General features: G+C 43.0%; 1 protein-coding gene across 2 annotated transcripts; it reads left to right on the top strand.

Annotated features, from left to right (window-relative positions):
- Window positions 1-912: 912 nt before the first annotated feature.
- LOC134943955 (putative nuclease HARBI1) lies at window positions 913-4,072 on the top strand. 2 transcript variants are annotated; one of them, XM_063932511.1, is made up of 5 exons: window positions 913-930; window positions 1,666-1,780; window positions 1,865-2,237; window positions 2,547-2,568; window positions 3,870-4,072. In XM_063932511.1, the coding sequence occupies exons 1-4, from the start codon at window positions 916-918 to the stop codon at window positions 2,548-2,550; spliced, it is 507 nt and encodes a 168-aa protein (XP_063788581.1). In that variant the 5' UTR covers window positions 913-915; the 3' UTR covers window positions 2,551-2,568; window positions 3,870-4,072. The 2 variants fall into 2 exon arrangements, with proteins under 2 accessions (XP_063788581.1, XP_063788580.1); XM_063932510.1 differs by having other exon boundaries at window positions 914-930; window positions 1,030-1,780.
- The last annotated feature ends 16,783 nt before the right edge of the window (window positions 4,073-20,855 follow it).

Genomic DNA, 20,855 nt, shown 5'->3' with positions numbered 1-20,855 from the left:
TTTTCGTTTGTGAGTATTCTTGGTTGTTGTTTTTTTGGAGTTTTGTCAAAATTTTTATTTTAATTTTTTAGGTTTTAAATATTTTTAAAACATAACTATTTTGCTAGTCCATTTGTGAAAATAAACCTGTGCTTCTTTGTTTTGACTGTCATTTGTGTTCTCTTGTAGGTGTTTGCTTTTGGGAGAAATATCCCTGGTTTCATTTATTTTCTGGGTGTGCTACTGAACACCAAGTCTTTCTTTTTTTTGGAGCAGGTAAGTGCCCTTGGCCTGTGTTGGTGCCTGTTTAGTTTTAATGGTCTGTATGCTGTTTTTTGACTGTCATTTGTGTTCTCTTGTAGGTGTTTGCTTTTGGGAGAAATATCCCTGGTTTCATTTATTTTCTGGGTGTGCTACTGAACACCAAGTCTTTCTTTTTTTTGGAGCAGGTAAGTGCCCTTGGCCTGTGTTGGTGCCTGTTTAGTTTTAATGGTCTGTATGCTGTTTTTTGACTGTCATTTGTGTTCTCTTGTAGGTGTTTGCTTTTGGGAGAAATATCCCTGGTTTCATTTATTTTCTGGGTGTGCTACTGAACACCAAGTCTTTCTTTTTTTTGGAGCAGGTAAGTGCCCTTGGCCTGTGTTTTGGTTTGCTGTTTGTGTTTCTTAAAAGTGTGGTGATTCTGTTTGTTTTCCATTTTGTCTAAAATAGAATTTTTGTTTCCCAGGATTGATCTGCAAAGTAGTGTTTGTGTTTCCTGGACTAGCTACTAAATGTTTTTTTTATTTTTGTTTGTTTTTTTAATTGGTGTTTGTGATGTATTTGATGCTCAGAAATGTTTTATTTTGTTTTTTTTTTATTTGTAAAAATAACATATTTTTTAAATTTTTCTTTTTATTAATTTCACATTTTGGCCATGAATTCAACACAGAAAAAATGTACGCTCCTGCAGTAAGTTTCCCCAACATTTTTTACAACATTTATTGTTTGAATATTTTTTATAAGTTGTTTTTGTATTTTTCACCTCATTTTTTTTCTTTTTCAAAAAAGTGTGTTATGTCAATATTTATTGCTGCAGAAGCCCTACCTCCCCAACCCACGCCAGCACTCCCACCCCAACCGCCAGCCCCACAACCACAGCCGGCTCCTCATCAACCAAGGCAACGGAGGCGTGCTAGGCCACCAATTTTCCGAACCCGTGTCCTACTTTTTGGTATGCCAGATGATGTGGTGGTGCGTAGATACAGGCTGCCACCACATCTAATCCTAGACACTCTCTCCATAATAGAGAGTGATCTGGAGTCTGAAATTCGGTATCCTACAGCAATACCACCATTGACACAATTCCTTGCAGTGTTACATTTTTTGGCTACAGCCTCATATCAGCATGTTGTGGGAGACCTGGTTGGCATGTCGCAGGGCCAGTTCAGTAAGGTCCTGCGGCGTGTCTGCCAGGCTTTCCTAAAGCGGGTGAAGCAATTCATTGATATGCCTTTGGATGTTGGTGCCCTAGATGTGGTGAAGCGGCAATTTGAGGAAGGTGGTAGTCGCTTCCCACATGTTATTGGGGTTGTGGATGGCACACATGTTGCTATTCAGCCACCAAGACATAATGAAGAAATTTATAGAAACAGGAAACTGTTTCATTCTCTGAATGTAATGGTTGTTTGTGGGCCATCCCTCCAGATCCTTTCCCTGAATGCAAAATTTACTGGAAGTTCACATGATGCATATGTCATTAGACAATCAGGGATATGGCAGAGATTAAGATCAAGTCAACGAGCAGACATGTGGTTATTGGGTGAGTTGTTGCTCAAATATTTTTTACTAAAAAAAGTAACTTGACAAATTTAATATTTCAAAATTTTGCCTTTTCTTCCAACAGGAGACCGTGGATATCCTTGCACCCCCTGGCTCATGACTCCTTACCGTAATCCCAGGCCAGGACCACAGATGGCATTTAACTCCGCGCTTACTGCCACTAGGCAGCTGGTGGAGCGCACAATTGGTGTCCTTAAAGGGCGGTTTCGTGTGCTCCACCGCACTGGTGGCGACATCATGTATTCGCCGGAGATGGCAAGTAAAATAGTGGTCCTGTGCGCAATACTACATAATATCGCGGTAAGGAGTAGTGTAGAGCTTCCTCAGGCAGAGGAATTGCCTGATGAGGAGCCAGGGGTTGTTCGACATTTCGGTGGGGGGAGTGTTACACGGAGGGGGAGCCAAGTGAGGGCAAGGATTGTTGCCGAATATTTCAGGTATAGTGTTTTGATATTTTCTAGTTTTAAAAATTTAAAAACACAGTATGCTTATGTTTTTTTAACAATGATGACATTTTGTATGATATTGTAAAGTGATTGTGTAAGGCTTTTGTTGTGTTGGAATGGGTAATTTTTGTTGGCGTCAAATTCCGCAAACACGTTAAGTTTACAATGTTTAGTTAGAAAACCAAATAATGTAATGTTGCTAAATAGTGTCCTTATTTGTTTTATATCCTCAAATCCTGATTATGTAAACAAACACACAAACAAATGATACTCAATGTTTCCCACTTTGTGACTGTCCAGCTGAATGATCACACGAACTGTGGTGAGTACACAGATATGTATAGTAATTTTAAATAAACTGTGTCTCTGTGTCTGTGTTTTTATTTAAATTTTGTTTATGATAAATATTTGCTTCTGCGAATGCGTATTTCCGCTCGTGCGAAATAACACTCTGCTCTTCACAGCATTGCAAAGATCAATAAAGTTATTAGAAATGACAACATAGATTTTGGACCAATCACATGCTAACAGACACTATAAATATATGCCCAAATAAGGAAAACGCCATTGCCATGATGCGTGCAGCACCGTTCACCAGGCGGGAGCTCCGCGTGCTGGTTGCGGTGATGGACCGCCGCGTAGGCCGCGTTGGGCGCTTCATCCCCAATCGGGTGAAGCGCGAGGCCTACGCGGAGGTCCGCCGCCTGCTGCTGACTCGCGTCCGCAGCAGGCGGACAATCATACAACTTGAGAGGAGGTGGAGTGATCTCCGCAGGAGGACTCCCGATCTGTTGGCGGAGATCCGCCAGCAAATCAGAACTATGCATACACGAAGTAAGTTACATTACATAAGATTATTAGCATAAATTGTGCTAATGGGGGAAATTCCAAGTTGATTGCAGCAGGAATTTAGTGAACAATTGGGCTAAACCATGTGCACTGCAGGGGAAGCATATGTAACATGTGCAGAGAGAGTAAGATTTGGGTGGGGTGTGTTCAATCTGCAAAATAATTTGCAGTGTTAAAATAAAGCAGCCTGTATTTACCCTGCACAGAATAAAATAAGCCACCCAAATCTAACTCTCTCTGCACATGTTATATCTGCCTCCCCTGCAGTGCACATGGTTTTGGCCAATTGCAAACTATATTCCTGCTGTAATCCCCTTGGAATTACCCACAATTTACACTAAGTGGTAGGCTAATTGCAACCTTGAGTGTCCTTTTTTGGAAAATAGGACAGTGTGTGTGGTTAGGGCAAACAGTACTGACTGTAGCAAACTGTCACCAAACAAGTGCATGTTTTCAAGAAATAAGAACCAGCCAGGAAACTGTACACAAATACTTGATCAGTGCTGGCTATATAATAAGGTGCCTTGAATAGTGATCTGGTGATGTTGCCTAGACCAATCACTATGACTCAATGGACTAGATTAAGGAATGAGCTTCAAAGTAAAAGTTTGGACTCATTTTGTTTGCTGTGGCCAACATGAAGAGGATCTTAACATGTTTGCTTTTCAATTTTTATAAACACTGAATTTTACATGGAACAGAACATTGATAATTCAAAGTGTTTACTATGTAATTTCTCATGTAAACTAAATGTTGTCAATAATATCATTATAGGACAACAACAACGGCACAACTCTCCGCCCCCTTCCCCTTCCCAGTCCCCCTCCCCTTCTCACTCCCCCTCCCCTTCACAGTCCCCCTCCCCTTCCCAGTCCCACTCAGCTTCCCAGTCCCCCTCAGCTTCCCAGTCCCCCTCATCTTCCCAGTCCCCCTCATCTTCCCAGTCCCCATCAGCTTCCCAGTCCCCCTCAGCTTCCCTGGCCCACTCCACTTTCTACTCCCCTTCTCACCACACCTCTCCATCTCTTTCTGGGACCCCTTCTCCTCCTTCCCATACCCCTTCTCCTTCAACTTCTACATCACCATCTCAACCCCCCTCACCCTCTATTGCATTAACTTTCTCTCCGCCCCCCTCGCCCTCTCAATCAGACCCCCCCTCTGAAATTGCAGTCCAAATCCAGCCTCCTTCCCCCATCCAGCCTCCTTCCCCAATCCCTCCTCCTTCCCCAATCCCTCCTCCTTCCCCAATCCCTCCTCCTTCCCCCATCCAGCCGCCTTCCCCCATCCAGCCAACATCCCCACCCAGTGAATGGGCAGAGGAAGCCCCTGAAGACAGTTCAGGGAGTCTTCATGTTGCCGTGGAAAGTAAGTTTTTTACAAATTTTTTACAAATGATTACCCACTTACACATACAATGACAAAACATGCAGTGTTGTACTGTTTGAATTCTTGGGCCAAGGACAAATATTTGTGTTTTTCTTCATGGTGTACATGTTGCCTTTACATATTTGTGAGTGTCATTATATGTACAGTGTGTATGTGTGCAATGTTTTGTGTGTCCACTCTAGGTTGACACTCATTAGGTAGCCAGGGTTGCCAGGACAACAGGGTTTATATGTGTTACATTTTCTGGTAAACAGTTAGACCTGAGTGGAGTTTAGTATGTTGTTGGTCTTTTACACTTGTGCCTGTGTAGTCTTAATATTTGCACTTACAAATCACATGCTTCACTTTGTTATGCAGCCTAATGACACACTGATTTGTGGTGTGAAAGTTACATTCACAAAATGACTAATTGTTCAAGTCAAACCTGTTTGCACTTATTTAGTAAGGGCAGCTTTCAGGGAGTGTGGGAATGCTAGGATATGTTGGCCTTCTGAAGATGTTGATATGCAGTGTGATGAGGCAGGACCAAACCCCTTAAAAAATAAAAATAAAAAAAAGATGAGAATGAATGCCAACATGGTGTAACAGTGACGAAGATGGAAGTTATCTTTAACATGGGATGTCGCCCATAACAACCAATACAATTAATCTTTACAATTGGGGAACCACTTCTACAAGATAATAATCTTATTTTGGCTTGTTTGCTATGGGCGACGCTACATCTTAAAATGAACTCACATAGTAGTAAATGTAGCCCATGGTCAAGAAAACTGTAATAAGTAACAAAAAAAGACTGAGCAGGCTTGTGTGTTTTTCTGCTAATGATTGTACCATAAAACAGCCATGATGTATCAACTTTGCCATTAAGCAGGCCTGTCCAAACTGCGCAACTGCAACTGTTGAGAAACTACACATCCCAGCATGCCCTGACACAGGTTTGGCATTCCCTGGCCCCAAAACTGAGTCAACGCATGCTGGTATATGTAGTTTCACACAAGCTTGAGGGATGCAGTTTGGACCTGCCTGCATTAAAGTGTGCTTTGTGCCTTGCTTGGATAATAAGCAATGTGAGTAAGTTAGTAATGTTTATGTTATCTCTTAATTTCAGATGTTGCCGTTGGAGATCCCACATCGTTGCAGGACATTGGCCCTCATTCCGAGTTGATCGGTCGCAAGGCGAATTTAGCAGAGTTACACACGCTAAGCCGCCGCCTACTGGGAGTGAATCTTAGCTTCTTAAAATTGCGACCGATGTATTCGCAATATTGCGATTACTAACTACTTAGCAGTTTCAGAGTAGCTTCAGACTTACTCTGCCTGTGCGATCATTTCAGTGCTTGTCGTTCCTGGTTGACGTCACAAACACACCCAGCATTCGCCCAGGCACTCCCACCGTTTCTCCGGCCACTCCTGCGTTTTTTCCGGAAACGGTAGCGTTTTCAGCCACACGCCCCTGAAACGCCGTGTTTCCGCCCAGTAACACCCATTTCCTGTCAATCACATTACGTTCGCCGGAGCGAAGAAAAAGCCGTGAGTAAAAATACTTTCTTCATAGTAAAGTTACTTGGCGCAGTCGCAGTGCGAACTTTGCGCATGCGTACTAAGCGGATTTTCACTGCGATGCGATGAAAAATACCGAGCGAACAACTCGGAATGAGGGCCATTGTTTCCAACATGAGGCTCCATCTCCAGGCCTTGTTGGGTCTTGTGGACACAATGGAAAAATTTTGTTAATTTTGTGATTTAAAAAAAAAAAAAAAAAAAGATATTATCATTATTCCAGTCAAAAAAAAAAATAAACTACTAAATTTAAATACTTCAGCGGCTCTTTATTATTTATTAATGCAATAAAGGAACAGCAGATTGCAGAACAAACATTTTTTACCTTAAACATTTCAAACATCTAACGTAAGTTATTTTAAAACACCAAATAAAACATGTTATTGGCTAAATAAACATGCAAACACCTTCATTCACATACAAAAACTCTACTTTAATAAATTCAGAAAACACATTAGACCAAGCACATTGCAAACATCTATATTTATATTAAACATGTAAATAAAAGGAGGCTCTTTTATGGCTACAAAGTGCACTTCAGGTATTTAAACAAATACTTAATTGATCATGAACATTTCAAATCATTCACTAATTGGATTTGTTATTGAGGAGGGCTTGTGGACTTTTAATTGGAAGGTGTTAGTCCACTTAATAGTATAAAAACAAATTGTGCTGCGTTTCTCAGCAAAAGTGAGCACTTTAACTGAAAAATGTGTAAATCTACTACAACTTAGTATTTTTACGAAGAAGTATGTGTTAATGCGATGGGTTCGCATTGCTGCGAGGATTTCGCATTGCTGCGATGTCATTTGGCGTACGCCCACTTTGTGTAATAATGCGTGCGAATGAGCAAAAATACGTTGGGGGCGGATGTTCGCAAATTTACTACATTAACGCAACTTTACTAATAGGTTGTGCGAACGAAAAACTTAGCGAACAACTCGGAATGAGGGCCATAATACTATACTATCCATCCATCTACATTGTATACCTGTGGTGGCTTTTTTTTTCTTCATACTAGTTTAGCAGTCTGCAGACAGTGTCCACCAGGTCCGTTATTATTTTTATACAGTATATTATATATATAAGCAGTACGGTAGGCCACGGCTGTACCTACCTCTGTGTCGTCAGTGCACTCGTCGTCCATAAGTAATATAATACTATACTATCCATCCATCTACATTGTATACCTGTGGTGGCTTTTTTTTTCTTCATACTAGTTTAGCAGTCTGCTGACAGTGTCCACCAGGTCCGTTATTATTTTTATACAGTATATTATATATATAAGCAGTACGGTAGGCCACTGCTGTACCTACCTCTGTGTCGTCAGTGCACTCGTCGTCCATAAGTAATATAATACTATACTATCCATCCATCTACATTGTATACCTGTGGTGGCTTTTTTTTTCTTCATACTAGTTTAGCAGTCTGCTGACAGTGTCCACCAGGTCCGTTATACTGTATATATATAAGCAGTACGGTAGGCCACGGCTGTACCTACCTCTGTGTCGTCAGTGCACTCGTCGTCCATAAGTAATATAATACTATACTATCCATCCATCTACTTTGTATACCTGTGGTGGCTTTTAGTTGTGCGCATTAAAATATGAAGAACAAAAATGTGGAGGTTAAAAAAATAGGGAAAGATCAAGATCCACTTCCACCTCGTGCTGAAGCTGCTGCCACTAGTCATGGCCGAGACGATGAAATGCCATCAACGTCGTCTGCCAAGGCCGATGCCCAATGTCATAGTACAGAGCATGTAAAATCCAAAACACAAAAGATCAGTAAAAAAATGACCCAAAAATAAAAATTAAAAGCGTCTGAGGAGAAGCGTAAACTTGCCAATATGCCATTTACGACACGGAGTGGCAAGGAACGGCTGAGGCCCTGGCCTATGTTCATGGCTAGTGGTTCAGCTTCACATGAGGATGGAAGCACTCAGCCTCTCGCTAGAAAAATGAAAAGACTTAAGCTGGCAAAAGCACCGCAAAGAACTGTGCGTTCTTCGAAATCACAAATCCCCAAGGAGAGTCCAATTGTGTCGGTTGCGATGCCTGACCTTCCCAACACTGGACGGGAAGAGCTTGCGCCTTCCACCATTTGCACGCCCCCTGCAAGTGCTGGAAGGAGCACCCGCAGTCCAGTTCCTGATAGTCAAATTGAAGATGTCAGTGTTGAAGTACACCAGGATGAGGATATGGGTGTTGCTGGCGCTGGGGAGGAAATTGACAAGGAGGATTCTGATGGTGATGTGGTTTGTTTAAGTCAGGCACCCCGGGAGACACCTGTTGTCCGTGGGAGGAATATGGCCATTGACATGCCTGGTCAAAATACAAAAAAAATCAGCTCTTCAGTGTGGAATTATTTCAACAGAAATGCAGACAACTGGTGTCAATCCGTGTGTTGCCTTTGTCAAGCTGTAATAAGTAGGGGTAAGGACGTTAACCACCTCGGAACATCCTCCCTTATACGTCACCTGCAGCGCATTCATAATAAGTCAGTGACAAGTTCAAAAACTTTGGGCGACAGCGGAAGCAGTCCACTGACCAGTAAATCCCTTCCTCTTGTAACCAAGCTCGCGCAAACCACACCACCAACTCCCTCAGTGTCAATTTCTTCCTTACCCAGGAAAGCCAATAGTCCTGCAGGCCATGTCACTGGCAAGTCTGATGAGTCCTCTCCTGCCTGGGATTCCTCCGATGCATCCTTGAGTGTAACGCCTACTGCTGCTGGCGCTGCTGTTGTTGCTGCTGGGAGTCGATCGTCATCCCAGAGGGGAAGTCGAAAGACCACTTGTACTACTTCCAGTAAGCAATTGACTGTCCAACAGTCCTTTGCGAGGAAGATGAAATATCACAGCAGTCATCCTGTTGCAAAGCGGATAACTGAGGCCTTGACAACTATGTTGGTGTTAGACGTGCGTCCGGTATCCGCCGTTAGTTCACAGGGAACTAGACAATTGCTTGAGGTAGTGTGCCCCCGTTACCAAATACCATCTAGGTTCCACTTCTCTAGGCAGGCGATACCGAGAATGTACACGGACGTCAGAAAAAGACTCACCAGTGTCCTAAAAAAATGCAGTTGTACCCAGTGTCCACTTAACCACGGACATGTGGACAAGTGGAGCAGGGCAGACTCAGGACTACATGACTGTGACAGCCCACTGGGTAGATGTATTAACAAAGCAGAATTCCTTTATGTATTTACAACCCTTTATGAAGTCTAAGAACACTGTACGCTGTTTACTTAAGAAGTACCGTAAGGGTACGCTGGTTGCGTAACGATCGCTCAGCCGTAGGCGAGACGCTCAAGCGTCACGTTCGCTCACGGCCCAGAGATCACAGGACAGAATGATTCGCTATGGCGTAGCGGTTCGCTCGAGACCACGAGGAGATCACCAGCGGCGCAGACGCTCACAACGCTATACCTTTATGTCTAAACCTTATACCAATGAAATACACAGAATACCTTAATGTGAATACAGGGTGTAAGTGCAACCTTGTGTAACCTGACTAACTACAAAGCTGCTTGAGCGTTACCGACGCTCAAGTGAACACTTAACACTATAGGAAATACACAGATGCTGGTTTAGGGTCCAAAGCCTATTAACTGTATTATGTCTAATATACTTGTAAAAAGAGAATAACAGTACAAATGATACACTACAATATAACAGAGACTTCCTAACCAAAATACAATACTATCTAATACAATACAATACTAGTCTAGGGGAGATGTGAGAGAAAAGAGAAAGGAGAGAGAGAGAGAGAGAAATTGGCTCACAGTAAGACAATGATTACGGAGAGAAACTTACGCACAAGGGGAAACGATCGCAAGCGCCTCTGGACATCCAGCTTCCTGATTATCAGCAATGAGAACCATTTGAAGAGAAGTGAAAGCTGGATGTCACAGACCCGTCTTTTATGCTACTCACACAATGCAATCTAATGGTCCCTACAGTCTCACTGTCCATTGGACGCAGGAACTCGGCTTCGCATTATAACAAAGGTCATAGGTTGATTCATACAGGTAAACTGTATCAGTGGTCTTGGTTATGCAAAACAATGGGTGATAACTAACACATTCCTGTCTTCTGGAGAGCTATTGTTTGGCGAATACAAAACAGAATCCTGTCTGGGTTCTGTTCTATATTCATGATGTCCACTTTCAGTTGAGACAATGACGTCTCAGCCCTTATTTTCCTGTATACAAATCCAGCCCCATTTGTAAACACAGGTGTTGGCCTTCTTCATTGAGTCTCAAAGCTCAGTGTAATTAAAGGCTATTGCACTCCGTCTGCGGGAAAGATACTGATTTGGAGTACAATTGATCTTCAATTACTATTTCTGTGTTTACCTTATGCATGTGTAGATATGAGGCCCTCTTAACATGCAAACTATTGTTTGGGGGATCTCTGAGGTCAAAGAGCCATTTGAGACCCACTGATGCCTGTCTCCAACTGTTCAGATGCATGACTAAGTAAGAACAAATAAAATGGACATAACTTCTTATGTCCATAACTATTCGCACGAGCGATTAATACGCTCCAAACCAACACCGGAATATCGCTAATTAAATACTCTTCCGATGGGTACCAAACACTGCTGTATGATTCCTGTTAGACCCTTCGTACAATACAAAGAGGGATTCCTCTGCTCAGGGACATTCTATATTAACCAAACTTTCAGAATCTATCAAAGGGACCATGATCTACAAACTACATTAATTGTGAAAATATGTAACGAATGAGTCGCACGCTACGACTACATAAACTCTACCGTAAATACGCATACCGCGCCTGCGAGTGCACGCTATAGCGGGTATGCGCCTTCACGGGAGAGCGTACGCATGCGCAGCGCGGACCAGTGTGCGGTGCAAATATGGCAACGTGCATAGAGACATTTTTCTGACTTTGACAGTCCACCCTTTGGCAGTCAATAATAACTGCCACCTTCTAAAACATTTCAAAAGGAGAAAAATGTAAGTCAGGGGTTAATTGATTTCCATGGTGGGGAAAGGAAGAAGAGTGGAGTAGGTGTGAAGAGGGTATGACCTAGTGAGAAAGCAGAAGCATGTGTGTATGAGTCCATGTTTGGAGGGTCATGTATCATCGTGCCGTACGTGTGGTAAATCAAGCTTCGAGGTATTGCGAAGTATACATTTGAATTCCTTCTTATCCCGTACTAAGGGTCTGTGGATGGGCTGTCAAACTCTACCGAGCTCATTTCGGCTGTGGTTGTAACAAAATGGGGATGCACATTTTAGTTGATGATACATGAATGGGGGAGGTATGTGGTTGCTGATATCTGTGCCTGTATTCCCTATCGTCTATGGGTGTCGTTACCTGAGGGTTGTAGAGATGAAGATAAAGAACACTTACGAAAAATGCAATGATATTCTATGTCAGGTAAATGTACATCTGTCGTCGAAGTTTTGTTCGGTATCTGTTGAAAGTCGTCTTCTTTGCGCTGTTTTGCTCATTAGGTGTGAGCAATAAGCTTTGTCAATGCCATCAGATGTACAGAAAATGTTGGGCTAGCGTGAGTTTAAAAATACTAGGGAAACTGGGGATCCATGGCAAAGTTCATCAAGTGTCCATATTTAAAGTTGTCAAATCTTCTTCTTTGGTCAATCCGTTGTCTGTATACATCTCGTCTCGTCAGCTTCCTCGTCCAAGGGGGTCTTTGTATCTTGGAGAAAAGCAGAAAAACAGGTGAAAGAAACGGACCGTATAATCGCATTTTCATCACATTCTGGTTTCTATCATTGGGTCATAAATCAAATCCAGGTTAATTACGGTTTCCTCACTCCTCAAGCTCATCACTTTTGTACTTTGTTTGCACCTCATTAAAGCCTGCCCGCATCTAAATATCAATCCAATCGATATAACGACACCCAAGATACATAGTAGAAACTTTCCAACATCCATTATGACTCCTTGAGCCCAGTCTCCTAAACCGGAGAACCAATTTCGCGGGTTCAACCATGACACCCAACCAGTCAGCTCATTACCTACAGCAGCAAGGGTGAGATTGTGTTTTCGGCGAAATTCCCACTTCAATTGGAGAATATCGTCCATCTTTTGATCTATGACCTCGACCGGATCCTCGGTGCTATTCGTGATATACGTGCAACACTTTATACCGTACTGTGTTGCCAATGTAACACAATATCCGCCTGTCACTGCTGTGAGATAATTAAGAACCATTCTATGCTGTACCAGTTCTGTTTTGTAAGCTTGAAGTTCTCTTCCAGTGTATCTAAACGTGTCATCATACATTTCAGTGATATTATCTAACAAATTGGCGAGTGCGGAAATGTATCTATAATTCATCACTCCTCGAGCGGTACGAGTGAAATCTAACGCTACCAGAACCTGAATCCCGGTGGATTCATGGATAAGATCAGAGGCCGGATGCTCTAACCTTTCTGACAGTTGTCTTTTAACTCGGTGCTCGTAATGAGTGTGAGTATAAGGAGCTTGGGCACCACGGTGTATGTCCTTCATTTTGTCATGTGTAACAGTCATCACTTCAGGCAATACTTTTCCAATATAACACAATCCTTCAGAGTTTGGGGCAAGCCACTTGTACGCCTTTCTCCCGCATATGAAATATGCATCATCGGGGAGAACATAAGGGACGGAGAAGGACATGATTATGTTACAAACCTTCCAGGTGAAATCTCCTGACCCTAATTCTTCCATCTGCTTAAGGCACGTATCAGTTTGTACGATATGTGCACAGTATCCTGGTGATACTTCTCCAACTCTAGTAATCCTATTTCCTAAGGTATATCGATACCGGAAAGATTTTCCTCTACTGGCTATGTGGCGTACAAGCTCTGTATCTGTAGGCATTCTATCTGCTCTGTGTGAAAAGGTCATGGTAAGGTTGCTCCATGACACTTCCCAATTTCCCGGCTTACGGGGATTGGAGATATTAAAACATAAGAGGGACCTATCCACATGGTATTGGTGGAGCTTCAAACTAGGAGGGCTGGAGATGTTAAACCTCCAGTCCACCGGTCTCCCACCCCTTAGCTCAAGTACCTCCCCTAACGTTAAAGGAAATGGTACTAGCCCTGATTTGCTATGACCCTGAGGTACTTGAGAGCATACCCAACAATCTGTTTTATTTAACACGTTACCCACTAAGGAGTGATGGTCACTCAATGGATGCTGGTCCATATGGATATTAAGACTGGATTGGCATTTCTTTATGCATCCATCTTCAACCATTGTCACAGAGCCTACAGATACAGTTTTTCTTTTTTTTTTTTTTTTAACTAACAATCCTTCAAAGAAAATGTTTACAGATAACATGGTTGTTAGATCGTGCCCGGTACTCGCCTTTGCTTGGTGATTGGGTTGCTATTGGAAATTTACACCTCCGTCTCAGTCATCAGGACCTTTCTGGATCCTTTCTCGACCTCACTGGTACTCTCACCGAAACAGACTGCTCTGGTCAACATCATGGTTAACGGGAAAATCCATATCACAGTCTCTTGGGGCAAGTCCATCTTACAGGAGGAGAAAAGAAGAAATTTGTAAAGGGGGTATAAGAAAACAGTTTGAGGGGGAGAGAACTTGTTACGATAATAAGTTCTCTCGTCTTGTTGTTCTTCTTGTTCTGCTGTCCTCTCAAAGGTGCTGTCTCTCAGTCTTCCAAACGAACATTCTGGTGATGCAATATTCCTTCCTAACCGGCGATCTTTCTGTAAGGAGAAAAAAAATCTGGCATTACCATTGGTCCAACTGAGGGGTGACATACCATCTTTAAACCATGAAAACATGAGTGAGAAGAGAGAGAAAACACAAAAAAAAACAAAAGAGATAGAGAACAATTCATGTGCATATATACATTACATAACTCGACAATAACCATCAATAAGAGAAGAGAAACAAAGCATTTTTAAACATTGTCAACATTAAGAAAACATTGTCAGACTATTAGGCTGTCGTATCTACGTGTCTAATGGTTTCCTTGAGCAGTCCCTCCCCACCAGCACTTGCATTATTCCACTGTCTGTATCTGGCCAGAATACATTGTGGTGGATAGGTCATGCTGGGGTTTGGTAGACTTCTGCAAGGACCAAGCGAATATGCAATGTTCGAATTCTTACCAATAATCGTCAGAGATGGGGATAGAGAGAGAGAGAAAAAACATTTTTCACAAATACATTTACAACGTTTAACCTGGTCATTCCTGTGTCTTCAGTGAATGACCTCCCAATTTACTAACCATTACCTCAGGCTTACCATCCGTCGTATGATCACCTTTCTTGACTACCTATCATGGGTGTGGCTCAAAATTCCTCCTATCTGATCTCTGATTATAATGGTGTGTGTTGTAATTTTGCTCATTTCTTGGTCTAGGGGGTCTAACTTTATGTGGGTTATTACAGTTGTTGGCATAATGCCCTTCTCTTCTACAATTGTAACAAATCCTTGGCTTTCTCCATGTGCTAGGGGCCTGGGGTTCCGGTCGACTTGATGCATTCTCTAGTGCTTGGATGTTCAGTGTCATCAACCGCTCTCCCTGCGCTTCCCTGGTTCTTTTGATATTTCGGTCATGCTCGATAGCGGACTCTCTTAATGCCGCAACCGAGATACCTCTCCAATGAGGTATTGAGGTTTGTACCCTAATTTTTAGTGTGTCTTTCAAGTTGCTCGCTAATACGGACACAGCTACCTCTCTGTGGTGTACATTAGTTTCAATGTCATCTATACCAGTGTACCTAGCCATATCCTGCAGAGCCCGGTGAAAATACTCTTCTGCGGATTCACCTTCTTTTTGTCTTATTGTATAGATTTTATTCCACTTTGCTACTGTAGGAAAATATTCTTTCAACTGTAGATTGATTCTTTTTACATTATCTTGGTTATACTTGTTTGTTAGTGGCACTTCCTCATCTAGCTTACAATCAGTGATAAATTTCAATGAATCAACATCGGGGGGTAAACATGCCCTCAAAACTGTCCTCCAATCTTTGTTATTTGGCTCTGCAGTATGTCCTAGCACTCTAATGTATCTTTGACAAGCAACTAAGTCTTTCCTGGGATCAGGAAATTCAGACAGAATTGCTCTTAATTCTGTTCGGGAAAAAGGGCAGTACATGGCGATGTTCCTGACAGGAGTGATTCCTGAAGAGTCAGTTTCCCCATTTGGTACTGCAATTACCCTAACAGGATTAAGTCCAGTAATGTCATTCTGAATTGATTCTATGATATAAGGTACATTTGTTTGTGCGTGATGTATAATACCATACATACCTGTGGACACGACCTCACCTGACCCTCCATTAGGGGGTTTGATTACAGTTTTTACCGATTGGGTCGCGTCCACCTGGATGTCTTGTGTGATGGCTTCTGGAGGAGGTGCCGACATCGTTCTGGGTTCACTTTCTTGTTGGTGTCCCTGAGGAAAGTTTAACATGGGGTGCGACTTGCATGGGTTAATAGTTGTACATTCAACAGCATTACAATTAGCATTGTTACATTTATCACACTTATTCTTATTATCTGTACTACTGTTGCTAAGAGCATTTTTATTGTTCACCCCTGTGCTTCTCTCCGCAACCACAATCCCCTCCATTGCCACCTCTCCCCTCTCAAGATGAAAGTTAGGTAAGTAAGTTACATTTCTTTGCATTTCACTCTCCTGTTGCCATATCTGTAAACAATCATAATGCTTGATTCGTCTCTTTGCTGATTTGATGAGACATATCCTTCGCCTTAAATTATGCAACACCTCTAAGTCAAAACTACCTATCCCGGGAAATGGTACCTTATCCCCCGCAGTCATTCGTGTCCATTCATCACAAAAGGTCTCAGAGTGGGGACCATATTTCCCCCACATTACTAACCGAGCAGACCCTCGGGGTCTGCAAGCCTCTGGAGTCTGAATCCTGACCTCCGACCGTCTCTGTATTGTGCACTTGGCTGCCATTGTGGACCTTTTTAACACAGAAAAAACTTCCTAAAATGCACCAAACACAGAACTTCGTTGGAAATCCTTAAAGCTCTTCCACTGAACTTCTTCTGCTCCGGGTATCTCCGTTCCGCCTTCTAGCAGACACGTGTAGCCGTTGCAGGCCCTATTTTTAGAGATTTTCCTGAGAAAATTCCCTTCCTTTTTCTTTACACAAATCACGCTTGCATGTGCTCCCTACAACACGTATGAGGGCAAGATTTACGCATGGATATACGACCTCATATCACGTTGCGTTATTGGTCACACATACAACCGTGCGGTCCAATCGTACCACTTATAGACACTTGTTGCCCATAAATGGTAGGATCATTGGAGTCTCCCTACTGTGCTCCAAAACAGCCAGAGCGTAATACAATGAAAACTTTATCACACTCTGTTGCACGTTTTCACTCAGATCGTGCTCATCACGTTCCACATAGATCACAAAGTTCACAAAGCGGGATTATCACATAGATCACAAAGTCCACAAAGCGGGATTCAATACACTCATACCGTTTTCAACCCACTATCATTCTTATAGTTTTCTGATCAGAAAAATCATTTCCCGTAGTCTGATAGCTCTCCCCAGAGGTATTACAGTAAAGTAAGGTATTTAAACTAAGTTTTGGAAAGCTGAAATCAATTTGTGCTATTTATCGCTTTGCGTTATTTATCGCCTTTTAATTATAACATTTGTGATTTGTTACATGAGCGTACACGGACGCTCCGTTGCGCTGCGTGCGTCGGCCTTTGGGTTGCGTACGCAAGTCTCAGTCTTTTGTTAGAGACACGTGTACGCACAGCAAAGATCCACCGTAACACGATTTATACGTTTATCAATGTAGATGATCCTTGATCATTTACCGCGCACCACACTGACTTTGTCTCTTGGCAAAGCTGTGTGTTTGTCTATATTTTAACTATGTTGCTTCTACTTAAATTATTGAAATAGCGACAAATCTCTCTCAGCACATTTATCAACTATAAAACTGGCAAACAGGATAGTGATATACGAAAAAAATGAAATACACGGATGGAAAAGAAATGCAGATATATATGTATACGTGCGTATATACGCAAGACAGAAGAAAAATACAGTTTTAAAAGACACAAGCGTTTTGTTCTTACCTCCTGGTCTCCGGATTCCTTCAGCACTCTTTATCTAAGCGAAGCAGACGCTTATCCCATCAGCACTGCGAGACAACCTCCCGCCCTTTTGCTGGGGGATAATGTCTGCTGATCTACCTAGTGCAGATATGTGAAGGACTGGACGGCCCCCAATTAACAAAGCAGAATTCCTTTATGTATTTACAACCCTTTATGAAGTCTAAGAACACTGTACGCTGTTTACTTAAGAAGTACCGTAAGGGTACGCTGGTTGCGTAACGATCGCTCAGCCGTAGGCGAGACGCTCAAGCGTCACGTTCGCTCACGGCCCAGAGATCACAGGACAGAATGATTCGCTATGGCGTAGCGGTTCGCTCGAGACCACGAGGAGATCACCAGCGGCGCAGACGCTCACAACGCTATACCTTTATGTCTAAACCTTATACCAATGAAATACACAGAATACCTTAATGTGAATACAGGGTGTAAGTGCAACCTTGTGTAACCTGACTAACTACAAAGCTGCTTGAGCGTTACCGACGCTCAAGTGAACACTTAACACTATAGGAAATACACAGATGCTGGTTTAGGGTCCAAAGCCTATTAACTGTATTATGTCTAATATACTTGTAAAAAGAGAATAACAGTACAAATGATACACTACAATATAACAGAGACTTCCTAACCAAAATACAATACTATCTAATACAATACAATACTAGTCTAGGGGAGATGTGAGAGAAAAGAGAAAGGAGAGAGAGAGAGAGAGAAATTGGCTCACAGTAAGACAATGATTACGGAGAGAAACTTACGCACAAGGGGAAACGATCGCAAGCGCCTCTGGACATCCAGCTTCCTGATTATCAGCAATGAGAACCATTTGAAGAGAAGTGAAAGCTGGATGTCACAGACCCGTCTTTTATGCTACTCACACAATGCAATCTAATGGTCCCTACAGTCTCACTGTCCATTGGACGCAGGAACTCGGCTTCGCATTATAACAAAGGTCATAGGTTGATTCATACAGGTAAACTGTATCAGTGGTCTTGGTTATGCAAAACAATGGGTGATAACTAACACATTCCTGTCTTCTGGAGAGCTATTGTTTGGCGAATACAAAACAGAATCCTGTCTGGGTTCTGTTCTATATTCATGATGTCCACTTTCAGTTGAGACAATGACGTCTCAGCCCTTATTTTCCTGTATACAAATCCAGCCCCATTTGTAAACACAGGTGTTGGCCTTCTTCATTGAGTCTCAAAGCTCAGTGTAATTAAAGGCTATTGCACTCCGTCTGCGGGAAAGATACTGATTTGGAGTACAATTGATCTTCAATTACTATTTCTGTGTTTACCTTATGCATGTGTAGATATGAGGCCCTCTTAACATGCAAACTATTGTTTGGGGGATCTCTGAGGTCAAAGAGCCATTTGAGACCCACTGATGCCTGTCTCCAACTGTTCAGATGCATGACTAAGTAAGAACAAATAAAATGGACATAACTTCTTATGTCCATAACTATTCGCACGAGCGATTAATACGCTCCAAACCAACACCGGAATATCGCTAATTAAATACTCTTCCGATGGGTACCAAACACTGCTGTATGATTCCTGTTAGACCCTTCGTACAATACAAAGAGGGATTCCTCTGCTCAGGGACATTCTATATTAACCAAACTTTCAGAATCTATCAAAGGGACCATGATCTACAAACTACATTAATTGTGAAAATATGTAACGAATGAGTCGCACGCTACGACTACATAAACTCTACCGTAAATACGCATACCGCGCCTGCGAGTGCACGCTATTGCGGGTATGCGCCTTCACGGGAGAGCGTACGCATGCGCAGCGCGGACCAGTGTGCGGTGCAAATATGGCAACGTGCATAGAGACATTTTTCTGACTTTGACAATGTATTGCCTCCCGCTGCAAGAACAGCAGCGGCGGCACCAGTAGCAGCATCTCGCAAACGCCAACTGGTTCCTAGGCAGGCTACGCTTTGTATCACCGCTTTCCAGAATACGCACACAGCTGAAAACCTCTTACGGCAACTGAGGAAGATCATCGCAGAATGGCTTACCCCAATTGGACTCTCCTGGGGATTTGTGGCATCGGACAACGCCAGCAATATTGTGCGTGCATTACATCTGGGCAAATTCCAGCACGTCCCATGTTTTGCACATACCTTGAATTTGGTGGTGCAGAATTATTTAAAAAACGACAGGGGCGTGCAAGAGATGCTGTCAGTGGCCAGAAGAATTGCGGGCCACTTTCTGCATACAGGCACCGCGTACAGAAGACTGGAGCACCACCAAAAATGCCTGAACCTGCCCTGCCATCATCTGAAGCAAGAGGTGGTAACGAGGTGGAATTCAACCCTCTATATGCTTCAGAGGATGGAGGAGCAGCAAAAGGCCATTCAAGCCTATACATCTGACCACGATATAGGCAAAGGAGGTGGAATGCACCTGTCTCAAGCGCAGTGGAGAATGATTTCAACGTTGTGCAAGGTTCTGCAACCTTTTGAACTTGCCACACGTGAAGTCAGTTCAGACACTGCCAGCCTGAGTCAGGTCATTCCCCTCATCAGGCTTTTGCAGAAGAAGCTGGAGGCATTGAAGGAGGAGCTAAAACAGAGCGATTCCGCTAGGCATGTGGGACTTGTGGATGGAGCCCTTAATTCGCTTAACCAGGATTCACGGGTGGTCAATCTGTTGAAATCAGAGCACTACATTTTGGCCACCGTGCTCGATCCTAGATTTAAAACCTACGTTGGATCTCTCTTTCCGGCAGACACAAGTCTGCAGAGGTTCAAAGACCTGGTGAGAAAATTGTCAAGTCAAGCGGAACGCGACCCGTCAACATCTCCTCCTTCACATTCTCCCGCAACTGGGGGTGCGAGGAAAAGGCTACGAATTCCGAGCCCACCCGCTGGCGGTGATGCAGGGCAGTCTGGAGCGACTGCTGATGCTGACATCTGGTCCGGACTGAAGGACCTGCCAACGATTACTGACATGTCGTCTACTGTCACTGCATATGATTCTCTCACCATTGAAAGAATGGTGGAGGATTATATGAGTGACCGCATCCAAGTAGGCACGTCAGACAGTCCGTACGTATACTGGCAGGAAAAAGAGGCAATTTGGAGGCCCTTGCACAAACTGGCTTTATTCTACCTAAGTTGCCCTCCCACAAGTGTGTACTCCGAAAGAGTGTTTAGTGCCGCCGCTCACCTTGTCAGCAATCGGCGTACGAGGTTACTTCCAGAAAATGTGGAGAAGATGATGTTCATTAAAATGAATTATAATCAATTCCTCCATGGAGACATTCACCAGCAGCAATTGCCTTTAGAAAGTACACGGGGACCTGAGATGGTGGATTCCAGTGGGGACGAATTAATAATCTGTGAGGAGGGGGATGTACACAGTGAAAGGGGTGATGAATCGGACGATGATGATGAGGTGGACATCTTGCCTCTGTAGAGCCAGTTTGTGCAAGGAGAGATTGATTGCTTCTTTTTTGGTGGGGGCCCAAACCAACCAGTCATTTCAGTCACAGTCGTGTGGCAGACCCTGTCGCTGAAATGATGGGTTCGTTAAAGTGTGCATGTCCTGTTTTTACAACATAAGGGTGGGTGGGAGGGCCCAAGGACAATTCCATCTTGCACCTCTTTTTTCTTTCATTTTTCTTTGCGTCATGTGCTGTTTGGGGAGTATTTTTTTGAA

This window comes from Pseudophryne corroboree, chromosome 7, assembly GCF_028390025.1.
Source record: "Pseudophryne corroboree isolate aPseCor3 chromosome 7, aPseCor3.hap2, whole genome shotgun sequence".
NCBI lineage: Eukaryota > Metazoa > Chordata > Amphibia > Anura > Myobatrachidae > Pseudophryne > Pseudophryne corroboree.
The sequence above is the reverse complement of the archived record's forward strand: the minus strand, read 5'-3'. Positions and strand labels throughout refer to the sequence as shown.

Excerpts from the sequence above, each read along its gene's own strand:
- LOC134943955 (XM_063932510.1), top strand. Across the intron at positions 1,781-1,864 it reads AGCAGACATGTGGTTATTGG|GAGACCGTGGATATCCTTGC; the intron begins GTGAGTTGTTGC and ends TTCTTCCAACAG.